At 37.8% G+C, this 24,962-nt stretch overlaps 1 protein-coding gene across 2 annotated transcripts in view; it reads right to left on the reverse strand.

The window, feature by feature from the left end:
• Positions 1-13,507: 13,507 nt before the first annotated feature.
• The window catches only part of WDR36 (WD repeat domain 36), a 31,848-nt gene continuing 20,393 nt past the window's right edge, over positions 13,508-24,962 (reverse strand). For both annotated transcript variants that reach the window (XM_042028031.1, XM_042028032.1), the window contains exons 17-23: positions 23,731-23,838; positions 22,259-22,356; positions 20,986-21,128; positions 20,519-20,635; positions 20,208-20,289; positions 17,865-18,052; positions 13,508-16,471 (exon numbers count right to left, since the gene is read on the reverse strand). In XM_042028031.1, the coding sequence (XP_041883965.1) occupies positions 16,322-16,471; positions 17,865-18,052; positions 20,208-20,289; positions 20,519-20,635; positions 20,986-21,128; positions 22,259-22,356; positions 23,731-23,838 (886 nt within the window). In that variant the 3' untranslated portion in view covers positions 13,508-16,321. The remainder of the gene's footprint in view (positions 16,472-17,864; positions 18,053-20,207; positions 20,290-20,518; positions 20,636-20,985; positions 21,129-22,258; positions 22,357-23,730; positions 23,839-24,962) is intronic.

A 24,962-nucleotide genomic window follows, 5' to 3' on the forward strand; every position in this document is an offset into this window, starting at 1 on the left:
ACCAGGTGGCAAACAAAAAGCTGCTTCTAGAGCTGAATCATTTATATTTACTATTGAAAATAAGGATCCCCCTGCAGCAGTGCCAAATTTAGTGTGGTGTATCCAGAATATGCTGACTACATTATAATTTAGAAGACTACTTCTCTGCAGAACAAATAGGTACAAATAGGAAATTGGCTGAGGAGGCACAAGGAACAGGCCATTGCAAGTAATGGAAAGCAACTAACGCTGGCAGAGGGAAGGAGAACTTTTTTGGTGGAGGATGGAGAGGCTGTGTATGGACACAGGTGCTGAGGCTGCTGTGATGATCCATAGGACAGGAGGGAAATATTGACCAGAGACCTCATTTGTGAAACCAAACAGACACTATTTGGTCAACAGACCAAATTTAAGTTTTCTGGGCATCAATGGCTCCAGACAACTTCCAGTGGTTGTGACTATGTTCTCCATGCCAACTCTTCCCCACTTTCTCTCAAAGTTCTTACAATATATACAAAAATTTTATAACCAGAATGCAAACTGGAAGATGAAAGCAGAAGGATACTAAGGAATATATGTGAGTTACAAAATTATCCTCTAGTGGCATCTCATTTTCTCATTAAATGGTAGGTCAAAACTATCTGTTGCCTTCTGGCAGCATAAGGAGAGTATCACTAGCTAGATGCTATCAACATGTGCTTTCCCTGCTCCCCATTCCCCCATCCACAATTTCCTGATTAAATTATCACATATGTTTTATCACTAAAATATGGAAATCTTCACGGAATTTACATTTTTGCATCTCAAGACTTTTTAACTTCCTGAAAAACTGTTGTACTCACAGTTAGTGCTCACATCATTGCTATTACCAATATAGCACATGCTCCTTCTGTAACAGCATTAACTGACTGGGAATTTTATTCCCAGCAGGCATCAAATAATTCACCACATGAAATCACAAAAAAAATTATTTAAGACCATGAGAGAGCAGACTTGCTGAAAATGTCTCCTAGCCTAAAAAAAATAGAGGACAGTGTGAGTTAATATGGCTGCAAATCTTTGCTGCCTTGCAGCTGGTGAAGTCTCTTCATTTGAAGATACAAAGTAAAATCTTAAAGGTGATGCTGTCCTCCAGTTTAAAAAATATCCTGGACAGATTACAATCTGTGAACACATAACAAGAATCAGCTAACATACTGCAGAGAGCATGTAGAGCATTTATGGTAAAAAAAAAAAAAAAAGGAAAACTTAGCATCTTGAATGCAAAAATGAAGAAAAAAAAATTCAGCATTTGTTCTATAAATCTGAAGAGCCTTCACTTGCTGAGGTGTGCCCACCTCTCCTCTCTCTGCTATCTCCTATTGTAATGAATGCATTCAGTATCACAGATGAAGCCTGTTGTCCAGGTCCAGTAAAACCTACATCAGAGTTCCCTTTTCTTTCTCAGACAGTATCTCTGCAATGGTGAAATCATCAGCTTCTATGACGAAATCCAATTCCTTCACATAGCTTGAAAGGATAATAAAAATATCATTATTAAAACATGATGATGCTTACCACAGAGGAAGAATGTCTGGGCTTTTTGAAGACTAAATAATTGCTCCTAAACAGACTCCACCAAAGTACATGAATTTTGCCCCTGAGGCGCTGCTGGGCTGGAGGTACTAAAGGTAAGGACACTGCACAGGGACAGAGTGCTGTGAGTAAATATTCAGGAACTTGATTTTCAAGTCATCGCCAAACTCAAAAATACTCTTTTCTGCCTCTGAGTCCAGAGCCCATGACCACACTCCTCACACATCTCACTCACCACAAGGATGAAAAGTGCCCCATTCAATAGAAGGAGCTGACCACCAACACTCCATTGTTACATCTTTGTAGAATTTCAACATTCTTTTATGTTATTCCCACATGCATGGGATAGATGACAGTCTTTTAACTGCCTGCCATCAGAAGATTATTTCCCTGTCCATAATTCAGAAGGCCAAACATGAAAATTCTTCAGGAATCTTAATATGACTAAATTTGACACTTGTGATCAAGAGGCGCCAATATAAATTTACAAAAAACCGTATGCTTGTCTGGTTTGAGTCAGGTCCAGTGAGCTTTCCACCAGTTCCTGTAACAGACATCGCTGGGAAACATTTTTCTCTCTGACACACTCAATCTTAAACAATCTAGGTTACTGGGAAAAGAATGAGCCTTGGAAGGCATCCAAACTACTCAATCATTCTGGCAGTGATGGAAGGCCAACTGCTGGAAAGGTTTTGCAAGAGCTAAACGTAACTGTTCTAACAAGACATGTATAAGCACAGTATGACACTCTGGCACAAAGCAGGCCACAGCCTTTATGTGCCTAAGTATTACTTGCATATTGAGACGGATATTTCCTTCTAGTCTGCCACTTTTTTTTTTTGCTCATTTTTTTAAAAAAATCCCTTGAATTCCTGGTAACAGTGACACACTGAGCATTGATTCATTGACGAAGGATTCAGGAATACATTACTGATTTATTTAAGGCACTGAGAGATGGTGACATCTGAGAAAAGAACTAATATCTTTCTGCTCTAGTTTTGCATGGCACACAAGAAAACTCTGCTTTTCTGCAACCCCAGTACTAACTGCAAGCTTTTACCTTTTTCAACTTTGTTCCTTCTTGTAATCCTCCTAGTGTATTTGTCCTTACAGAAGTGGAACTGATCATGGGAATTAGAAAGACTTCAGGCAGCTTAAGCCACTAAACAGATAAATAGATAAGATGAGCAGCCTGAAGAGCCACTGAGAACAAGTACCCTTAATGGGAACAAATACAGGCAAACAATATGCTGTAATTTCCATTAGCTCTGGGTCAGCACAGAATGGAGCATAATAAATGTCACATATAATTTATCAATGCCCAGCATTCACTTTACAGTACTTGAACATTAACACTGAATATACTTTTTGAAGTTTGTACAGAGCCTCAGAAAAGTTACCGAGTCTGCAAATAATGTAAGAGATCCCATTAAATTATATAAACATTTAAATGTGTGTGCAAAACAGAGAACACAATAAACTACTCATATTCTCAGCAATTTTGCTGCCTGTTTAAGTGTTAAACACCAGGTCATGCTTTTGCAACAGAGATGCTCCACAATGACAATCCAAAGCCAAACACACTTCACCAGCTGCCAGCTCACCCTATACAATGAGGGAGAGGAAGAGTGCTTTGATCATGACATCACAGATGAGGCTGTTCATTTACTGCTAATGGATCCATACATTGAAAAGAACAAGCAAAAGCACACTCTCTGCGCATTTCAGAGGGTCAGCACAACCTGAAGACCTGTTCTCCTGTGCCCAGATCTCATCTCTGTTTAACCTAAAATTTCCAAGGGAAAACAATGTTATTGTGGAACGGTTTCCCTGTAATGAAATGAAATCAAGATTTTGGAGTTTGACAAGCAAGGGCATGTAACTGACAAAAGGCTGATACCCACTGAATAAGCTCTTGTTTTTATAATCCAGAAGTGGTAATTGTTAGTTCATTAAGTATCTGAAAACAACAACTGAAGTTAGTTACCTTCACTTGCTCCTTTGTGAATTTTTATGTTTGTTTGTTTGGGGTTTTTAAGATATTCTTAAAAACTGGGATGTTTGCCTGTGTTTTCTTTCCAGATTAATACACTGCTTGATAACTAAGAGGATGATGTGGCCAGCAACTTACTCTGTGATGTTTCCAGTTATCTAAGCTGCCTACAACTCCAGAAGTAATCAGTCTTCATGATTCGTTATGAAAGCATTAAAATATAAAATGATTGTAAATATTATTTTTAATTTTATGAAAAAGAGTACCTACACTGTTCAGTGTTCATACATACCCATATCTACTTTGAATATGTAGAAATTTTTCCTTCCCTATACAAGGTCTTCTTTTCAACTGCTTCTATTTTAATTTTACCCATATTGAAGACCTAGAAAATCAAAAGAAGGGGGAAAGAGGGGAGGGAACACAGGTTGGATAAGAATTAATTGTTTGCTGCTATTTTTCAGTGACAGAATTAAGGGAAATAAAGTAGAGTTAGTAAGAAGCCAGCTTCAAACAAGCAAGAGGAGGCAGCTGTAAGCTCTGAAACCTCTTGCCATGGGATACTGCAGATGCCAAAAATGTAGATGGATTCAAAAGAAGCCAGGCAGCTTCACAGATGACAAATCCACTGTTTGATATCCCAAAACACCTAGAAACCATCTTTGCCTTTGATAGTCCATTAATTTCAACTTGGTAAAGCCTGAGAAAATGTTTCAAAGGAGGTAGATGTCCTATTGTGTTTCACTTTCCCTTGTCTTTTCTGGCCACTTCCATCAGCTCTAACAGAGTTGCACTTGTTGTTACATAGAAGTTTCACATTTTTTACCCCAGCATAAAGCAGAAGTTAAAACACCAGGTCAGATAAAAATATGATCTTACTGAAGGGATTTTTCCTATAGGTTATTTTTCTAAACAACTTTTCAAGTCATCACAACACAGAAAAGCTTCCTCCAAGAAAATTTCCTGTTGTGTGGGGACCTCTGAAGAGTCTGGCAGAAGAGACTAATTCCCACAACCTCCTTTCAGGTATTTCTACAGGGTTGTAGAGAGTGACTTCCCTTCCCGTGCAGTGGGGCCCTGATCATTTGCTTTAAGGGGCCACAAGTCATACCTCTGAGGTTCACAGACTGAAGGGTTGTAGATGTACAGGACAGAGCAACAAAAAAGCAAGAAGGTAGGCCGTTGTCATCTGCCTGAAATTTTGGTGTACTTGGTTTTCAGGACATTTATTACCTGTGGATCCAGTAGTGTGACGCAGTATCAGAGAGGCCTAACATTTCACCTGAGTTTCTGGGTTCACCTGCATCTAACTTCAATCATACATGTACGGGATTGCATCCAGACCCCATGTCAGAATCCTTTGCAACTCTTAGGCCATAGCGAGTCACCATATGGAGTTCCAAGCTTTTGGGCTACAAGATATATACATAACCAATTTAGTAATCAACTCATCATTGGTGCAAATGCCTTACTGTGAGTCAAACCCACCACTCTTCAGCAGTATGCACACAGCAGGAGATTTTCTTGGAGGAAAGGATGGGAGCAAATGGCCTTAAGTTGTGTATGGGGAGGTTCAGACTCGATAACAAAAAAAAAATTGTCACTGGCAGAGTGCTCAGGCACTGAAATAAGTTGCCCAGGGAGTCTGTGGAGTCACCGTCTCTGGAAGTGTTCTAGTGTAGAAAGAATGAGATGGCCAAGGGTCAACAACACATTCTTTACTGTTACTTTGGCTATCCAGGTACTCACCTTTGTAGGGAGAAAGGAGCAGATAGAATACAGTTTTCAACAAGATTATAACTAGATTTATCAGTACTCACATGACAACACAATGACTCACATTAGTGAAGTATTTTGAATTCACAGAGTAATTTCTCATTGTATTTCTGGATAGGGTAAAACCCTGTGGTTGCTGTCTCTTCATTTATGAATATGAACATTATTACGTGAAGCAGTCTCATTAGGAGCCAGACTTGACCATTTAGTATTCTTTTATTTTGCTAGGAAGAAATTGTTTTGGGTTGAGTTAGAGTAATGCTTAAGCATTTGATTGTGTGGATAATTTACTCTGTGTAATGGTAATACATCACTCTATTTTCCCTATAAATCTAGAAGTGCTGTTTGGAGCTAACACCAGTGAGCACTGAAGGCTCTTGCTGGAGATGGAGAAGACTGAGTCATTAGCAATTCCTGGGTAAAATGCTTGAGCAGCAATCTTCACAAAAATACAGTTGGTCACACCATGGAAACTAAAAGATAGTTTTTTCTCTTGTCCAGCTTTACCATTAATGGAGAAATCTTGATTTTCATTACTCTTCTTCCTACAGTTCCAGTTTTCTCAAGACAGGACTAATACTGAGTGGTAGGAAAAGGAGCCAAGAGTCAGAATTCCTCTGTACTATATCTGGTCATTCTACAGACTTGTTAGACGACATTCAGCAACAACAGATGTATTAAGATTGAGTGATCAGAAAAGCAAAAGATAGCAAGCTAGCACCAAGCTTTTTAGGCCTGGAAACCACAGCTGGGAACTGAATCTCTGGCTAACACTCCTAAATGACAATATACAGATATTTCTACATGGCACTATGATAGATGATCCATTTTCCTACAAGTCACACTGTTCTGATAACACTTACCTATTCATGGCTTGCTGTCAAGTTAAATTTATCCAAGTCAAGCACGTTTAATCTTTGAACCTCCCATTGAGGAAGTGGAAATTATTACCAACATCATAAAATGAGTGGGTGCCGCTTAGACTGAGAATTAGCTCCTCAGAAAGTGGTTGCTCACAAAATAACAATGGAAAAAGAAGTGCCTGCCTTTCAAGTCAGTCTCTAATAGGAATAGAAGCAGTCTGTAACAAAGGATAGTTGTTACAGTTTGAATCCTACAGTAGAAATTAAAAAGATTAATGAAACAAATAAGATTTTTCCTTTATCTTAGTACAATCTGAGTAACAATCCTGTCGTTTTAGTAAGACATCCTCCCTTATAGGCAAAGGAGAAAAGCATAACTAAACAATGGAAAGAGAGAATCTTGTTTAGAACTATGGAACACAGATAAGAAAATGCTGAATTCACCAGATGTGTCCACAATATTTTATTCAGCTCTTTACATTTCAGTAGATATATGGAAGCAGTGGGGAGAATACTGCAAGAATAATTTCAAATAAACTGAAAGAGGATTGACAAACATTGTTGGAAACTGAATCAATTAATGCTAGTAAACTGCTTTTCTGGTTTTGGGGGGGATAATAGTCATAAGTTAAGAAGAAATCTTGTGAGAAATCTTTTGACTGATTGGAAAAGGAGGAAAATTATACAATTCTCTTAATCATGAAACTTTCTATTTTATTTGGTTTAAAATAATTTTAAATAGTTTTCATTTGTCTGTTGCTTTTCCAAATATGTGTTTCCAATATCTAGTGAGGTTAGTATTTGTGGGAGGTGAAGTCTGTGGCCATGTAGATTAATTACAACAGAACAACAGAGGCTGGAACATCATTTGAAACTACCAGTTGTCCTTTTCTATTTAAAGACAGTGAATTACTTTGTTTAACGTTCTCCAATGCACATAAAAACAGTTCCTTAGCTTTTTTGAATGTAGTTCTCAATCATGATTAAGTAAAATTCAAAAACTTACTTAGCAATCTTGTCTTTGTAAGTTTTACAAAAGTCTCATTTAAAGCTTTTACCCCAATCTCTTTTCAAAACAACATACTATTTTATTGTGGAAAGACAGTAGAAAATTAATTTATGGCCTATTATAAAAAATATTCTTCCTGTTATTACAGCAGGCTGTCTTGTAGCATAGAAGCCTGTTTCTCGTCACTGACTAGAGATTCATTGTAGGTATCTCTAACCAACAGGAATCTGTCATTGTAATTGACAGTTCACTTAGGACTGACAGTTATTAAAAGCAGACAGCTAAAACAGCTCAATAGTTACCTAGACCACAGCATCTCTTTTAGAACTGTAACAAGTATTTTTAAAAGTATTTAAATAAGAATAACAAACAAATCTGGACTACTGTACAAAGCTGAACTTCAGAGAGGCTGTTGTAAACATTCTTTTACTGATGGAACACATTGAGACAGTAAGAATATTCTATCATCATGGTTTGGGTTTGGTTCCTTCTCTAGCACCAGCTTTCAGCTTAACACTGACACTCCACTACTGGGCACTAGCCCGCAGCTCTTGATAGATCAGATAAAATGGGTTTAGATTCATCTTATTATTGGAACATCTTCATGTGATGCCTTAGTCAGTACAGTCTCTGTTTAGGCTGTCCAGGCCTATCAAGGAGCTCATGGTCCATGCTGAAGTTGAGTAACAACCCACAGGGCTAATCCCAGAGCTCCATCCACCTTTCTTAGTCTGGAGACTTAAGTGGAGTTGGGGTGATAAGGGCGGGTTATATCAAGATTAATGGTAACATCTGTAATGATCTGTGGCTCCAGGATTTCCTTCTTCAACATATCAAGATGATAAATAAGCTGAGGAACTAGTATGTAAGCTGTGCTATGTTTCTGCTTGAAAAAAATTTGCCATATTTTCAAAGCCTCTCCTTAGAGAATGAAAGGAAATGGCATTCAATGAAGAAAAGCACCTCCTCAGTTATGTCAAAATAGTCTGTTTACATATGTATGATACAATCAAGACTTATTCTTTAAACACCAGGTACTGGGCTCAGTTAAAAAGTATTCTCATATGCATGAAGCAGAGAATCTAACATGGTAAGCCTTCATTAGTGCATAATGTTTTCAGTATCATTATCCCTTAGGATTAAAATTTACATCATTTTTTGCTCCTAATATTTCACTGATGTTTTTTCTTTTCCTTTTGACAATTTCAGTACTTCAAAATAGATTAATTAAATAGTTATAAATTAATTTTAAAAATTGCCTGAGCTCACAGAAACAGATATTTGCATGAAAAAAAAAATTGTACCTTAACCTTCTGTTTGGAAAGACAAATCTGTTCAGGTCTTCACAACACCTAGAAACATTCAGTACATGTCACTAATTCAGTTGAGAAAAAATCAGTACGTTTTTCACATAGTTTTATCAAGTTAGTATTTTGGCAATATCTTTATATTTATCCACTACATAATTTCTTTCCATCGCCCTTTAAGATCTTGACACTGGCAATCACAGTATACAAGCTTGAATCCCAATTTATATAGAAAACCAAGTCATTCCTCAGAAACGCAGTATTCCAGATTTGGGCCTTCTGTTTATGAGGAAATAATTCTTTTTGGTCCCCTAAAGAAGGCCAGGATTGCAAATTGCATGCTGCCATGCATGTGATATCCTCAATGTTTAACATTAGCCAGCTGGGGCCACTTTTGGACTCTGCGATTCTGTCTAAGCAGAAGGGCCCTAGGAAAAACCTAAGCATAAAGGTAAGATCTTGCAGTCAATTCACTGTAAGGGCAAAGAGTGTTTCTACAGCACAGCCACAATGCTTCCACAGCTAAGCAGGGAAGAGGAGAAATGTGAATGTTTGTCTTTACTCATTATGGGCTTTCAGCAATCAGACCCTTGCTTCCCTGCAGGAACACCGGTATTACTCCATTGTCTACAAGTCCTCTTGTGTAAAATGAGGCTCTGCGTTTTCCTCTTACAAGCAGTTTTCTTTTTGTTGTTGTAACTCCTGTGATATTCTCATTATGAATTTCTCTTTAATTATTGAGAGAGACGCCGCAACAGGGACAGCACCTCTAGAGGGGACATTCTCTCCTGGGTCAAGTACCACTGTACTGGGGCCCATTCTCTTCCTGAGGACAGACAACCTTTCCTACTTCTAATTGCACAGATTCCTTACATCAGTTCATGCATTTTCCCGACTGAGAAATGACATTTAATCAGAGTAAGCACCCAGCTCCTGATACATCACAGTCTGTTTCTTGTACAATTTGCTGTCTCCAAGCCTAAGCAGCAGTCTTGTTCCAGAAATACATTTCTAGGCACCACCTTCACGCTAAGAAAACTACACTTTGTGTCTCTTTCTCAGCTGGCTATGTGGTTTTGCAGTTTCTTTTAAGAGTGTTTCTTGGACCTCTCACCATTCCCAGAGTAAGTACCCTGTACCCCAGGAAAAGTCCTTGCTCAGGCACAAATTATGTTACCAAACGGTTATAAAATAGTCAGACTGAAGAAGCTATTGTAAAAAGAAGAAAGATCTATAGCTGCAGCAGGAGACATGACACAGTGGTGATACACAAAATTGAAACCTCAGTAGATAAAAGGTAAAAACTTATAAAACAGCCAAGTGTGTTGTGGCACACACCAATTTTAGAATAATTTTTTACCAGCCATTCACTTGAAATACTTTCAACTCGTTTGGCAGTCTAATTCTTCTATGCCTCAGTGCAAACCTCTTGAATGCCATTAGCATTATTCAACATTCTGCATCTAATTTATTGAGCTCCTTTGCTATGGGATGTTAAACAAAATAATCATGCATTAGGCATAATTAGAACGTGACTAAATTAATTTCTGTAATGCTGATTATAATGGATAACTGCAAAAGTAATTCACACCTCTGTGCTGCAGAACCAATATGATGCTTAAGTCAGCTTGCTAAGTATAAAAGGTAAATGGCACATAGACTGCCATGAACAAGCACCATAATTTGCAAAATATTAACTGAAAGCATGCCTGTTGACTTTCAGAGTAGCAATTTACACTGTTTCATAATAGACTATGATAATGTAATCACAGACTGCTGTAATTGCACTGAATTTGATCATTGAATTCACAGCTCTTCCTTTGTGCACCCAACCAGCCATTTCATCCTAGAACGCAACCACCTTGGGCAAGCATGATTTGCCCTCGTGACTCTCTGCTGGTTGTTCATCATAATCTTTCCCTTTGTGCACTAGAGATGGATTCCAAAAGCACGTGCAGTGTGTGCTCCATGACTGTTTTGGAGACTGAGGGAAATTAGATGAACCAACAGTTCCCCGTATCCTCCACTTAACGTCTGCTAAAAACGGGCACAACAGCCTCAACCCAGTTGTCAGGGAGCTCCTTGATGCCAGTGCTGTGATAGGCAGTACTGTCACACTGGACATCATTCATGCACAAGTCCTGTGCAGCCCCATGGTTACAAGGTGACTTCAGAGCTCTGCACGCTAAAGTTTCTAACCCATTTCTCCCCCACTGCTGGCAACTCCTTTCCCTCAGAGAGGATGCTGGTACACACTGAAAACGGAGGCAGGCTTTGCCTGTGGAGACTGAAGCAAAAAAAAAAAAGTATCAAGTATTTCTGCCCTTTCCATATGCACCAGTGGGTTGTCATCCTCACCCACCAACACAAAGGGAGCTGCAGGGATTTCTGTACAGATGGTGCTGTTTACTCTAGCACCATGAATAAACCATCTCAATTAAGCACTGATGTAAGCACTGCTGAAATAGCTTACATTTGTCTTGATTCTGTTGAAATTTAATTCTTCAAAGAGAACTGGGCAGTCATCCCTCAGCCTTTCATCAACCCAAAGCAATGGGCAAACACAAAGGTTAATCACAAATGTGAAGAACAACAACCAGCTGCACAACACTGTGTGATCAAACCTGATGTTCAACAAAATATGTAATCTGATACACTCCGAAAACACATTTACCTGGGCTTTAACCTTTGCTCCACGGGACAGGAAGGGACATGTTGCATTACAACAGGCTGGTGACTTTTCAGTTCCAGCCATGCCAAACAGATGGGACACTTCCAGAGCAGCAGGAACACCACTGGTTGTAACAAAATAATGTCATGACTACGTTTTTTTCAGTGAGCTATACTTACAAAATACTTCTGAGGCATGTGAATTTGAACAACCCTCAAGAAGTGTTTGGAGTGCTAATGGATGGGATGAGTTGCTAAATTCATGTCTCATTCTGAGACCAACACTGGGCAATTTGAGAGACAGTAAGTGATAGATCTTCAGCTGTGTAACTGTAAGGTGACTATCAGCTTGGCTACAGACTAACACAGGGTGAAGGAATCCTCTGGACCTAAGTTAAGTAGGTAAATTTCTTTTTATTTCCATTGCCTCTACAAAAATAGCAACTGAGTGAGGATTCTACAAGTATTTTATTCTACCTTATTCTGACTTACTCTATGGGTGATTTCACCTAACTGCAAATCACCAAGCTGGTCTGATCCTTCAGGGTGAGCAGCCTTAACCCTGTCATAATCTAACACTCATAGAGCCAGCACATTTTTTAACACACTGGATAGTCAGGGAAGTAGTATGTAATTCCATTTAGCCACATGAACTGTGTCACAAACCAGCAGTGCATACATCATTTTCAGAGACTGCTACTAAACAGCAAAGCTCTGTGGTGTGCCACAAGCATCAGAGAGCTCATTTAATCCTTCTGGGGAACACAGAATCACAGAATAGAACACATAACAGCCAGGGTAGAAAAATCCTAGTTATCTTTCATTTTTCTTTCCTCAATTCACCACTGCTTCACAAAAAGAAAAGCACGGGTATTAAGCACATTTAATGACAGCATTTTGGTCTCCTCTAACACATACTGCAAACACATCATAAAGGATGCCAGTCCTTGCACTGGCATCAAATAAGACACTGATGGGATGCCTCATCTCTAAAAAGGTAAATTATTTTTATTAAAGGATCATTTTTCATAAAACAAGTAATTCTTAAGATACAAATGGTTATGTGCTAAGATTAACATAAAATGTTCAAGAAACATCAGCTGATGCCAACAAACAAGACAAACTATTTATATATTACTGATATTTAAACAATGCTAAATTCCTTCAACACAGATCATTGAACAGAGTTCAAATATGCCAACAAATACCCTACCTTTTCTAATTCAGAGAATGCAACTATCTTCCAGTTTCCTTACTCTGGGACTACAACACTTGCAGTATGACAATTTGCACAGATATGAGAACTTTCTAACATTTTTTTTTGAAGAAGAGTTAAATTTGAAATAATTTCAATAACTCCAACAAGAAGTTGGAGTGCTTCAAGTCAGAGGTCTATGCTAGCTACTGAACAGGGTAGCCAATGCAAACATTTGCATCCCCTTACCCTCTCTGCATGTTTGCATGCATCTCCTCATAATACCTCTATTTTCACTTGACTGAAAAACGAAAGCAAAGACTGCTAAGATTGAAGATTTCTTATGGGTCAGAGAAGAGCAAAATTCACTGTGCAGAGTCTGAATCCACTCAGTAGCAAATTCAGGTAGCACAGTCCAACTAGCTGGCTTAGAGTCAAAACAACCACAAGTACCAAATCTGTTTGGAAAAAATAAGAGTCAAAAGAAAATAGTGGAAGTACTGAGACCTAACTTGACAGTACTCTTGTGTGCAGGAGTAGCTAAGAGCAGCAGCTGCACTCAGGAGCCAAAAGAGCTGAGAAAATCATGGTGAAAAGGAAGCAGAGGAACAGAGGCAGGCATAGGCTAGAGAGGAAGCTGAAAGGAGTGCTGCAGCACACAATAACATGGAGAATTTTAACAGCAAGCTGCTACTCAGAGCTAGCTTAAGATGGGCTTGACATTGTGTAAGAATGGTAAAATCCTCAGCAGCTGCCCTGCTTGGAAGAAAACGTAGAGTTAACAACTATATCCCTTAATCCATCTAGATATTTTTCCACGTCCTATTGCATATGCCATTACAAAAGCACCAGGCTAAAGTGAGTTCTTATGGGCAACACAAAGCCCAAATTATCAAATTCAGCTGTCACGTGTGTTACTTGTAATCAACAATTTTTGACTCATACCACAAAATACTGTCCTTGACATCTCAAGTGAAGGAATAATGCAGGAAAGAGCAGGTGAAATATCTACTTTCATCCACTAGCAGGAGGAAATTATTTTTTATTTCTGAAGAAGTTTTTTATTAATGGCAAAAAGTTGTTCATTGTTTTGATATGGAGTAAAAATGACAAAATAAAAAGACCAAGAACAAGAAGCAATCAGAACTATTGGTGGAAGACTCTGCAGCTTTAATAATAGTAAAACACCCCTGAAATAGCAGTGATGAATAGAAATATTGAGAAAAAGACAAAATAAAGGAGGTGAGATATCACTCACATTTAAACACTACATTCTGAAGGTTATTGAAGTGTTCCAGGTGGACTTAAAACATATCTGTGTATGATACATGAAACTGCATTAAAGACATTTAATGAGGTCATACAGACTGCAAATATTATGTCAACTGTGTTATACATACATCAGTCACAAAAATTAACCTGATGTTTCTGTTCTAAGAATAGCCTGCTTGGCAGAGCATGTCTTTTTTCTTATGATGACATCAAGCAGACCATGAAAACAGAAGCTGAAAAAAAAAATCCCCTACTCTACAATCCCTACAGGTTTTGTAGATAAATCTTGTACATACAGATTTAAACATCTGTGCCCAGAAAGAGTTCTTGGGTATCAGTGAAAAAACAGACACATGCCCTCAGCAAAATGAAGTATGTCCTTCGTGAGTAGAAACCCTTTCACCACTGCTCTGTGGCAGTCTGTGAAACATGAAGACCAGAGCACAATTGAACTTCCACATTCAAGGAGGGGCATACAACATTAGAAGATAGCAGGTCTGGAGTATGTAAACAGAAATACATTATTCCTGCTAATTAAATTGTAGGCCCCATTACTACAGGATGTTGCGAAGGATAAATGGGTTCTAAAAGAGATTAGATGAACTCAGAGAGAACAAAAGGTCTGTCACAGAACATTAAACACAACTGTCAGGCCACAGCTGGGTCACAGAATATCTAATTGTCATCTGCTGAAAGGTGCTATGATGTGCTTGAGAAAGGATCACTTTATACACAACCAGGCTGCTATACTACGTCTCTTCCTTCTTCCTGCTGGAGACAGAGTACTGGTCTTGACAGACCCTTACTCTTATCCAAGATGAAAGTTCTTTATCCACTTGTCCTTCTTCCACTGAGGCAGGTCTGCCCTTATTAACCCTAGAACATTTTGTCTTTCTTCAAAAAATGATTCAGTAAGATCTTCTAAAGGAGTTACAGTAAGGCCTGCAAGCTGAGAGGTTCATTATATACTACATCGACATTTAAGGGATTTTGGACTGGTTCAGATCAATCCAATAAATAATAAATTGGGAGCAATGGGTCCTTGAGAACCGTATCACCAGAAACTAGTAATTCTGTGGTACAAAGGATTTTCTTAAATCTCAGTAGCAAACTTCATAAGAAACCTCAGGTATACATGATGGCTTTAGACTCATGGACAGTAGGTTCAAATTGGACATTAACAAGAAATTCTTCCCTGTGAGGATGGTGAGACAGCAGGACAGGTTACCCAGAGAAGCTGTGGATGCCCATCCCTGGAAGTGTCCAGGGGCAGGCTGGAAGGGGCCAGAGGGTTGGAACTAGGTGATCTTTAAGGTCCCTTTCAACCCAAACCATTCTATTGTTGTCTATGTTTGCAGATAATTTGTTCCAGTACACACAACTAAAAGGAGTTCTACAACGTCACGGCATTAAAAAGAAATAAGATATACAGTACAACTAACCCTCACTATTGCTTCAGTCTTCTGCCAAATGTAATGAACCACCCTTCAAGTTTATTTGTTGAAATTGCACATATTTGTATTAGTTACTCTGTTGGTCTGTGTATGTAGCTCAAGCACGTGAAATACAGCAAAGGCCTTGTTCAGGAGATTCTTCTGCTGGGAGGAAGACTCTGAAATAGCACAGTTCAAGTTAATGTCACTCATTTCCCAAACAATGCCCAAACCTTATTTTTTGAAACCTAAATACCAGTTTGTAAAAAACCCCATCTGATTTAATTAAAAATTCCCCCAAACAAAGCTTTTTTTCCAGTAATCTTTTCTCCTTAAGAAAATATACAATTTTCATATGAAATTTGGCCTCCCAAAGATCTGGTTTTGTTTGTTTAGTATGGTGCTTGGGTTTCTTGGGTTTTTTTTTGAAGTTCAACCATTTTTAGTATAGCTGGAAATCTTTACCTTCAGAAATAGATGTCTGCAAAAGTGAGAAGACAACTGATTTTTACAAACATCTTAAGAAAAGAGCTCTAATTGCAGAGGAACACAATTTTTAGTTTAATTTGCTTTAGACTAATCTTAATAAAGTGTTAACAATTCAGACTTCTTGTTTTATTTTTGCATCAACAATGACTTTATTAAGAATAATATAGGTTTTGGTCTCCGGCACAGGAGTTACATTCCCACTTCTTTATTTTCCCCGCAAGTCATTTTTTCATTATAAACTACGTTTTATGCAGCCATAGAATCAGAGAATGATTGAATGGCTTTGGGTTGGAAGGAAATTTAAAGATCATCTAGTTTCAACCCCCTGCCATGGTTGCTCAGGGCCTTGAATCCAAATGTCTGTCCGTTGACAGAAGAGCCCAACACAACAAATACTTTAGCTGCACATAGTAATTTTTTCTCCAAGTGAAGTGAAGAAAACTAGGCAGTTATGCATGTTCTAAAATACTCTGCCATATGTAGATGTATAAAATACAGCACCAGAAGAAGCACTGGAACAAGAAGGTGTAATCACCATCCCTGGAAATATTAAAAAAATTAGAAGTCTGGCACTTAGTGATATGGCTTAGTGGGCATGGTGGTATTCAGTAGAAGGTTGGACTTGATGGTCTTGGAAGTCTTTTCCAACTTTAATGATTCTACGATTCCAAGACCCAGTATGATTTTTGGAATCCAGTATTTTTGGTAATTGTACTGTTACTCTGAGGGAAATCTTATACAGACAAAACCCTGAAGTATTTTACAGCAAAGCACTTTTCATGTATGTTAAAACACACAGACTCTGATTGAAGAGACTCTGCAAGTGAATCCAAGTTTCCTCAAGTTGCATTGACAATTTGGATAATTCTTCCAAGAGTTTTGGCTCCGATGAGAGAATCTTAAGATGTAACTGAAAATGAAAACAAGCAGTTAGTGAAACAAATACAGATAACAAAAAAATTAAGAGACTGTTTTTCCCATTCAGTTCCAATACTTTGCTTTCAGGAAATGTCCCAAGTAAGTAAAGGACACTTTTCCTTTGATTAATTTCCTCTATTTAATACTGCCTCCCTTTTGCTAGTCTTTAAAATCCATTTTCCATGTACTAGATGAGATAAGGCAACAAAATATCTTAAATATGCTATATTGTTACTAGATCATCTTCTGGCAAGGCTGCTGAATCTATCCCCATTACACACGTCCGTAGAGGGTAATTTTCTCCACTTTCTGACCTGCATCACAAATTCCTCTTTAGGCTAGAAAGGCTAGACAGATGTGCAAAGGTCAATCAGGATTATTATTTTAATTATCCATGTTGCATACATCAAGAAGAATGATGCCAGCACACTCTATAGAGATGCATGGTGTCTCCTTATGTGACAAACAGCAACCTTGTTAAAGCAGAAGGAAGAGAAACCTTCTGATCTTGTAGCAATTATTACCACTTAACGGATAGAATAGTTATTTTTCCAGGCTATAATTTAGGAGTCTGGATACTCAGCTTTAGTCTGAAAGATAGTAGGTTCAGTTTGGATACTAGACAAGTTTTTTTACCGTGAATGTGGTGAGGCACTGGAACAGGTTACCCAGAGAAGCTGGGTATTGCCTGATATTACATGTGTCTGAATGTTTATAACAATGTTCTCCAAGTAAACTGTTATTAATTGCTTTCACAAGGTTTCAAAAATCAGAGTATCTTAAGCACTTGTATATCAGAAGGGTTTCAATCTTCTGCAGAACCATTTCGTCTCTAAGAGTGACTGTTACTGCACTTCAGTACTATAACTTTCTAACTTATACCTGCCCTGGAATCATTTCATTAGCTCTGTGAGACTCAATAGGTAACACGAGAAAGGCAGCCCACTGACATGGAAAGTAGGTCAGGCTTGCAATGTCTAGTGATAAAGCCAACAAAACATCTAATTTATTTCCCAACCACTGTGCATTAAATTCTTTGCTTATTTAAGATGTAGCATACCTTAGTTTTATAATTAACAACAACTAAGAAGTTAAGCATGTACCAAAAAAATGAAAACAATTTTAAGAACAAAATAAGAACAATTCCAAGAACTAGAACAAAACCTATGTGGCAGGGACCTCTTCACAACATCTTTTGTTTTGCAAGTTTTTCTTGACTGTCACCAAATGAGTTGCCAAATCATCCAATACATTCAGTTAGACATTTTATAACCATTCTCAACCAAAATCACTTAAGGTAATTCAAGCAGACAATTTATACCTTTTTACTGCACAACCATAATTCTAAGTAGAACTAACATAAAATTTTATAAGAAAATTGCTACCTTTAAAAATAGTGCCAGGTACGCCTGAGCAAGTTCAAAGTTGTACTTCTTGTTCAGCATCATCCCAATCATTCTCAGAAAGCTCAGCATCACCTCCGTTGAGCCACCACCTTCAGGGGCCAAACCCCGTAGTTCAATCTCAATATTAGATGGCCCCAAGCTTTTCAGTAAGTCAAGTGGAGCTTTATCTGTGTGAGGATATTGAGGGACACATTATCAGTAACATCTGCAGAAGAGAATCTTACAGATCTTTCATAAGATAGGCTTATTCCAAAATTCTTAAGCAACGACTAGGAATTTCAAGTTTTTACTGTTTCCTTGTTATTTTGTTTTCAACAAAATGTCTTCCTGTCTTTAATTTACTGTCCCACCACATACTAGAAGTTCAGACGCATTTAAAGTTCACCTTGAAAAATACAAGCAACATCTTTGTATTTGTTTCACTTTTTTTCCCTTTTCTATCTTCTAAGTTAAACAAATTTTCTAATTAACCACATAACTAACTTTTCATTTCACATGTCAGAAAGAATGTCCATACTTGAGCTTTCGAGCTGTTAACTGTGAATATACTCTGAAAGACAGAGAGCACTACTTTTACTAGGCATTTTTACTCTAGTTGACATTAAGCAAAACTAGAGATCTTCTGGTGCATCTAACATAACTATTACTTTTGTTAAGCGAATGCCTTATGCTTGTCTGGGACCTGGGGGAAAATCTTTTCCATAGCAGAAATACATGCAAATTACAAACTTTCTTCCTCTTAATAAGTGTTCCTTCTCAGGATTTCTACCATCCTACCTGATGATCTATGAGGATTGCATCCATTTGCTTTAAAAATGAAACTAAAAATATGTTTGGCTGCAAATGCAACTGATAGTCATAACATTTTTAAAATGTATTCTGATTAATATTTCTTTTGCTAAGAAGTTGTTAAGAAGACTGACTTCATGGTAGCTAATGGTATTAGACACTGGCTAATATTCTTTAGGTGGCATAAATCAATATTAGATCCCTACAAAAATCATTAGCTAGTTTTAAATATAACTGATTTCAACAGTACTAAACAGATGCATCAAATATCTTTTTTTATGACATTAAACAAATGAAGCTTGGAACATGTTGTGAAGTTGACACACATACAACATGGAAAAGGTTGCAGCTCAGTCTGTGTTCCACACTCCTGACCCAAGGTGTGAAACCCTGTTTCCATCCCCACAGTAAATCAGAATGGTTTCCAGCATGATTCTCTTTATTTGCATGGTCCTTCACCTTTAGAAGAGATGGTTGTAATCTAGCAAGCAAAGAGCCATGATCCCCAGCCAGGATCACTGGGCTCCCTGGATTGTGGCTGTGGCACAGACCCTGGAGCACACCTGCCTTACAGCAGAGGTGGCCCGAGGCAGACCCACATGTCCACTACCACAGTGCATCAGAGTGTACTTGCTGCCTCCAGATGCTTGGCAAGGTTTTGAAACACGCACTTCTTCTCTGAGTGGCTCTGAAGCAGTTTAATAGAATGCTGCCAATCGAAATACTAAAAATACAGCATAAGAACACACATCATTTGTGACAGATAATAAAGTTCTGCACACAAAATGTTTTAAGTGCACTTGAGTAAGCTGGTCATCTCAACATGTTTAAGCAGGGGTAGGAGAATTCCCAACAGAACTGCTTTGTGGACAAGCTAACATTTCCAAGTTAGCTATATTAGCAATCATTTCCAAAAATTTGAGTTTCAAGGATTCTGCAGCATCACAAGACAAACATGAAAAACAGCTGGTACATTCCACAGGTCATTTAAGTGATTGGATTTCTTTGAACATTCAGTTCATTTTGAAATTCAACACCTTATTTTTGTATCATTTATTTCTTCTTAAGCTTTAAATTATAGGGCAATGAATTAACACTGTAAGTTTGCTGAATGTCTGGTGAAGTAGCCCTTGAAAGGAGAACTTACAGGCACATTATGCTTCTATGTTTCAGTGAATCACCAGACTATTCCTTACCAAATCAATACCTTCCTTCCTTCCCCTACAAATAATACATAGCACCTTTTCTGGGTGAGATCATCACAGTTTTCAAAAAAGGTTAATGACCTTAGGAACACAACCTTCTTTCCCTATAAGGGTTTTAGCCACAATTGGGTTCCATGCTGCAGACAAGCTGCAGTACCAATGGATCTGTGATCTAGTCTGGCTATCTAAGTCATTTTCTTTGCCTTTTCTACTGTACTATGCATATTTTTTCCCTCACATCTGTTACAATTCTGACATTAGAAATCACATATATATCTCAAAATAAAAGCAGCATCAACATTTTTTGTGAAATATTTTGTTAACTTACATTTGTTGGTGCTCAGGGCTTCTTCAAGATGAATGTAGAAATCAGATTTTTGTGCCAGCACTCCGAGGTTTACTACCTTCGACTGGACCACAAAAGCATAACAGTGTGTACATGAATATGCAGACATATTTTTACAACTCAATTAGATTATTTTCCTACTGACAGAATAAGACTTTGAGAAATAAAGCAATAGTGTAGTGAGTTAAAACTGGTACTTTGAAGTCTAGTGATTTAACTCAATCCTAACAAGCATTTAAGATTTCTTTTAAAACACACTACATAAACACAATTACATTGATTCTTGTTTTTACCTGTGTATCATTTTCCTCCTCTGGTGGAACGTATCGGGGTATAAGACCAGGAACTGTTGGGATGAAGAAAGGTGCTGACTTTGGAACTTTTGGTGGCTCTCTTGGTTTATTTTTTTTCTGTTAATTAGATATTTGAATTAAAATCATTATCATCGTAGTAAGAGCACATGGGAATATTTTGTTTGTCAACAGTTTTATTTTTAAAATACTTTGAAAACTAGATCTAAAGACTAACTGAAAAGTAAATATACAGGTAAAATCTTTTACCACTAATTATGAAGCTACTGTTTAGCAGAAAAACAGCCCCTCTCCCAAATCCCAGGAACTGTGAAAAGCACCATATAGACTTCTACTGCAAAATCTTGGAAAATGCCTGAAAAGCAGGATCAAGTTTCATGAATAGGTAATGCATTTCATAGAAATAGGGCAAATGTATCTGGATGTATGCTATTTTTTTTGCACAGTACCTTGATAATATCAAGGTTGAGGAGATTTTTCCACCTTGATTCCGGTAACAAGGAAAGGGTCACCAGCTGCTCTCCCAATTGCTCAGGTGAAACATATTCTATCATCTCATCACATGGCTCTTCATCTCCTGACACATCCACATCTTGCAGAAACAGATATCTTTTATAAGCATTCATACGCCACATTCATTTTTTAAAAAATCAAGCCAAACACTTTTATTTATTTTGCAATTTTTGAATAACAAATGCATAACAGTTATAGACATAGGTGCTAACATAACATAGAGCTGAAAGCTACAGAAACAATGTGTATTAGCCTTATGAAATATTAAATAATTTTAAAAGATTAGCGCTGAGATGCAGAACTGAATAACCAAAATTTTAAAAAGTAGTAAGATCTGTCTACTTTGGCTGAAGTTATATAAAACCAATTTATAGAATTCTTAAAGAAAACAAAGTTTTGACAGTAAGCCATTGTTCTAACTGTCTAAATATATACACAGTCATTTTAGTTCTAGGTTACAAAGCTGTGAAATCCTTGCATTTAAATCCTTGCACCATATTCACTACCTCATCACAACCTCTTCATAGGTTGACTGAAGTGGCACATAAAAATAAAGAAAATCTCAACATTAAAGCACAACATCCCACAAGAAAAGCTATAATGTCAGTCACTCAATTTTCTGTTGATTTCCTATGTGGTCTTGGCCAAATATGTCTACTTTCCCTTCTTTTTGCAAAATATTACTTGGCTAAAACAATGAATTTATTAAGACAAGCCTGAAACAACAAAGGAATGTAACCCATTAAGAGCCCTTAGCATCTAAACAGGAACATTACATTTACTGAAGACAGAAAGTGGATTAAAACTTTCTGCCAGAATCAGGATAAAAACATTCACAGTGTTGGGATGAATCCCGTCTCCCTAATTTAAGTATGTAAAACAAGTATGTGCTTGCCACAGCAGCCATCATCACAAAGTATGTTCTAGTGGCCAATAGTTTTTCCAGTGTGATTTTCCTGCAGATGGAGTGCAGGCACTCCAAACTTGGGCAGACAAGACCTCCATCTAGAGGACTTCTGAAGCACAATCACTTCTATTAATTTAGCAAAAAAATTCCACTTAGGCCTTTCTTTCACTGGGCACAGGCACACGGCAGGTCAGCTGAACCCAATTCTCTTGCCAACAAGACAATGGCAATGAATCTATGGCATACAAGCAGGGAAACAAACTGCAAGGGGAAAATAAAATACATTTTCATCTGAGGATTACCTTGCATGGGGCAGGTGCTGGGGAGTGTCACCAAAGAAGGTTCATAATCTGCAGGAAGGTGCCGTAATGACACAAGTGAATACAAAGAACGGTTTGACCTGAAAAAATAAGACAGGCATTTTAAAAGTCATCTCCAGATGAAGGGGAACAAGTACTTCAGACACAATTTATACCACAGTCTAATACTGCTTCAGTGTGGCAATTCACCAGGCTCTGTTCAAGATTAGTTCTCCTCATCTACCAGATAAGCAAGAAATAAAGTGTAGCAATAGACTCACCTGAACATCTGCAATGTAAATGTTATGTTCAAGTATTATTGCCAAGGACATAATAATAATAGGCTGCAGGACCTCCATGTTCTTCTTGAAGTGAGGGGCCCAGAACTGAACACGTTATTTTAAGTGTGACCTTACCAGTGCCCAGTACAGGGGCAATAATTGCCCTAGTCCTGCTGGCCAAAAATTTATTTACCTGTGCCAGTGCTCCACCACCCTCACAATCAAGCATTTCTTTCCAATGTGCAATCTAAACCTATCTTCTTTCAGTTTGAGGCCACTCCCCCTTTTTTCCTGTCACTCCAGCCCCTTATCCAAAGTCTCTCCCAGCTCTCCTGGAGCCCCTTTAGGCACTGGAAGCAGCTCTGAGATCTCCCTAGAGCCTTCTCCAGGCTGAACATTATGCACAAGACATTATGCAAAAATAAATGATTCATCCTGCTTTCACAGGATTGAAATACGCACACAAATGATTCTGGCAAATTTCTTCTTTTGTCAATATAAACTAAGGCTAGGTAAAAACATCTGTTGTTATTCACAAGGAAGCACGTTTACTTAACCACAGGAAGACTTAACAGCTGAACACGCCTCAGGCAAAACTACAGCCAACATATATAACCTGAAATAATCTGCCAGCTGAATGGGAAAAAGACCTAAGCCACTTTCAGAGTGTGCTACTTCAGTACTGGACCTGAACAGTCATTTGCTTTAAAGCTTTATCAGGAGGAAACTGAACTAAACCACATTTTATCTCTGTGCTCATTTATCACTAATAAAGATAAATAATCACAATTTTCATACACTGCTCAGAAGTCTCAGACAACACTGTATAGCAGGACAAGAAAAGCACTTCAGAAAGAAACACTATTTGAACAAGGACATTTCAAAGCAGGGGGGGAAATGGAGTCTATAAAAAACTTTGGGAATGGCATAACAGGAATTATTAAGAGTATGAAACATTTAGAAAAAAGAGACCATTTAACTATCAGAATAAATATTTTAACTGCATCAAATTTTTAAATTTCATTATTTACGAATTAGAGCAATACAGAACACCTGTCTTAATAAGAACCAGAAAACACAAAACATTGGAGATGATACTTCACAGGGCAATTCTCTATTTGCAGTACAAGTGATTATAAGAACTCCTTCCCATCCTAAATTCTGTGTAGAAACAGATTACATACTCATACTCACCACAAATAAATTCCAAGATCATCCACATGTGCTGAAGCCAGAAAATCTCCTGTAGGGGACATAGTAAGGCTCACAGCTGCAGAGTCTACCAAAAAACAATCTATGAGGCTATGGAGAAAAAAACACAACAGAAAAATTATCAGCAAGATAAACTTGTTTATCTACACATATCTGAATTACAGCTGAATGCAAAGAGGTCACTACAAGTATGGACACAAACCAGGGTAGCAGAAGTATCCAAATAGATCATATAAATGTAGCAAGTGAAGAGCACTGGGCAACAAACCACTTGTCTCTACAAAATTCTGGATAAAGCGGGCACGTCCTTAGATAAGCACACCCTGGGGAATATGTGACGAATTATTAAACTCCTTGTACCTAACACAAACCCTCTTAGTGGCCATAAATTCTGTACTTCCAGTCAGCCCCAGCTGCTCAGACTGACAATTCCCTCTCTCAGCATACTTCATATACACCTGGTTAATACTAGCACCTAATGTTTCTAAAATAAAGTATGAACTGTACAATGTGAAGTTTGATTATCTGCAACAGTTTTGGCATTACCATATCTTCAGCCTGATAAACCATTCCTTGATAATTTTTTTCACGATTGCAGAAAATCGAAAAAAGACCATGTAAAGACAAACTTAAAATATTTATTATGCCACTATTTTAACAATGAGACATTTAAGTTCTGGATGATGCACTCCCTAGCAGACTTCCACTCAAGCCCAGGTTCACAGCATTGCTTGTCACTTGTTGAAATATAAACTTCAGTTACTTCAAATTTTAAGTCAAAGTTGAATTTGACAACTAGTTCACCAAGAGAAACAAAAAGAACAAATGAAGAGTGTGAATACTTTGTTCTTGTTTACAGCTCTACAGCCATGTTCCGATCACTAACGATAAAAAAAATATTGATGTAACACAGCAGTTCAAAACATAAAATCTTGTGGGCATGTATTTCCTTAGATACTGAGCACTCCTGTGATGAGCATGAGACAGCATGCCAAAAATAAAAGCCTTTTTTCCCCTTAATGGGGTGTTTTATTCCCTCTGCATGTTCTTAGACACATGTTGCAAATCTCAGGTAAGAAAAAATCATTCATCACTTTCAGTATAAACACTAAACCCACAAATCCCAAACTTATACCAGATACATTTTGCACACAGTGCACAATGGCGAAAAAAATTAACCCTAGATAATTTTTTTAGTTTCAAATCCATCCTTT

This window comes from Corvus kubaryi, unplaced genomic scaffold (genome assembly GCF_017639235.1).
Source record: "Corvus kubaryi isolate FWS band 111438036 unplaced genomic scaffold, C.kubaryi_AGA036_p1.0 37302, whole genome shotgun sequence".
Taxonomy (NCBI): domain Eukaryota; kingdom Metazoa; phylum Chordata; class Aves; order Passeriformes; family Corvidae; genus Corvus; species Corvus kubaryi.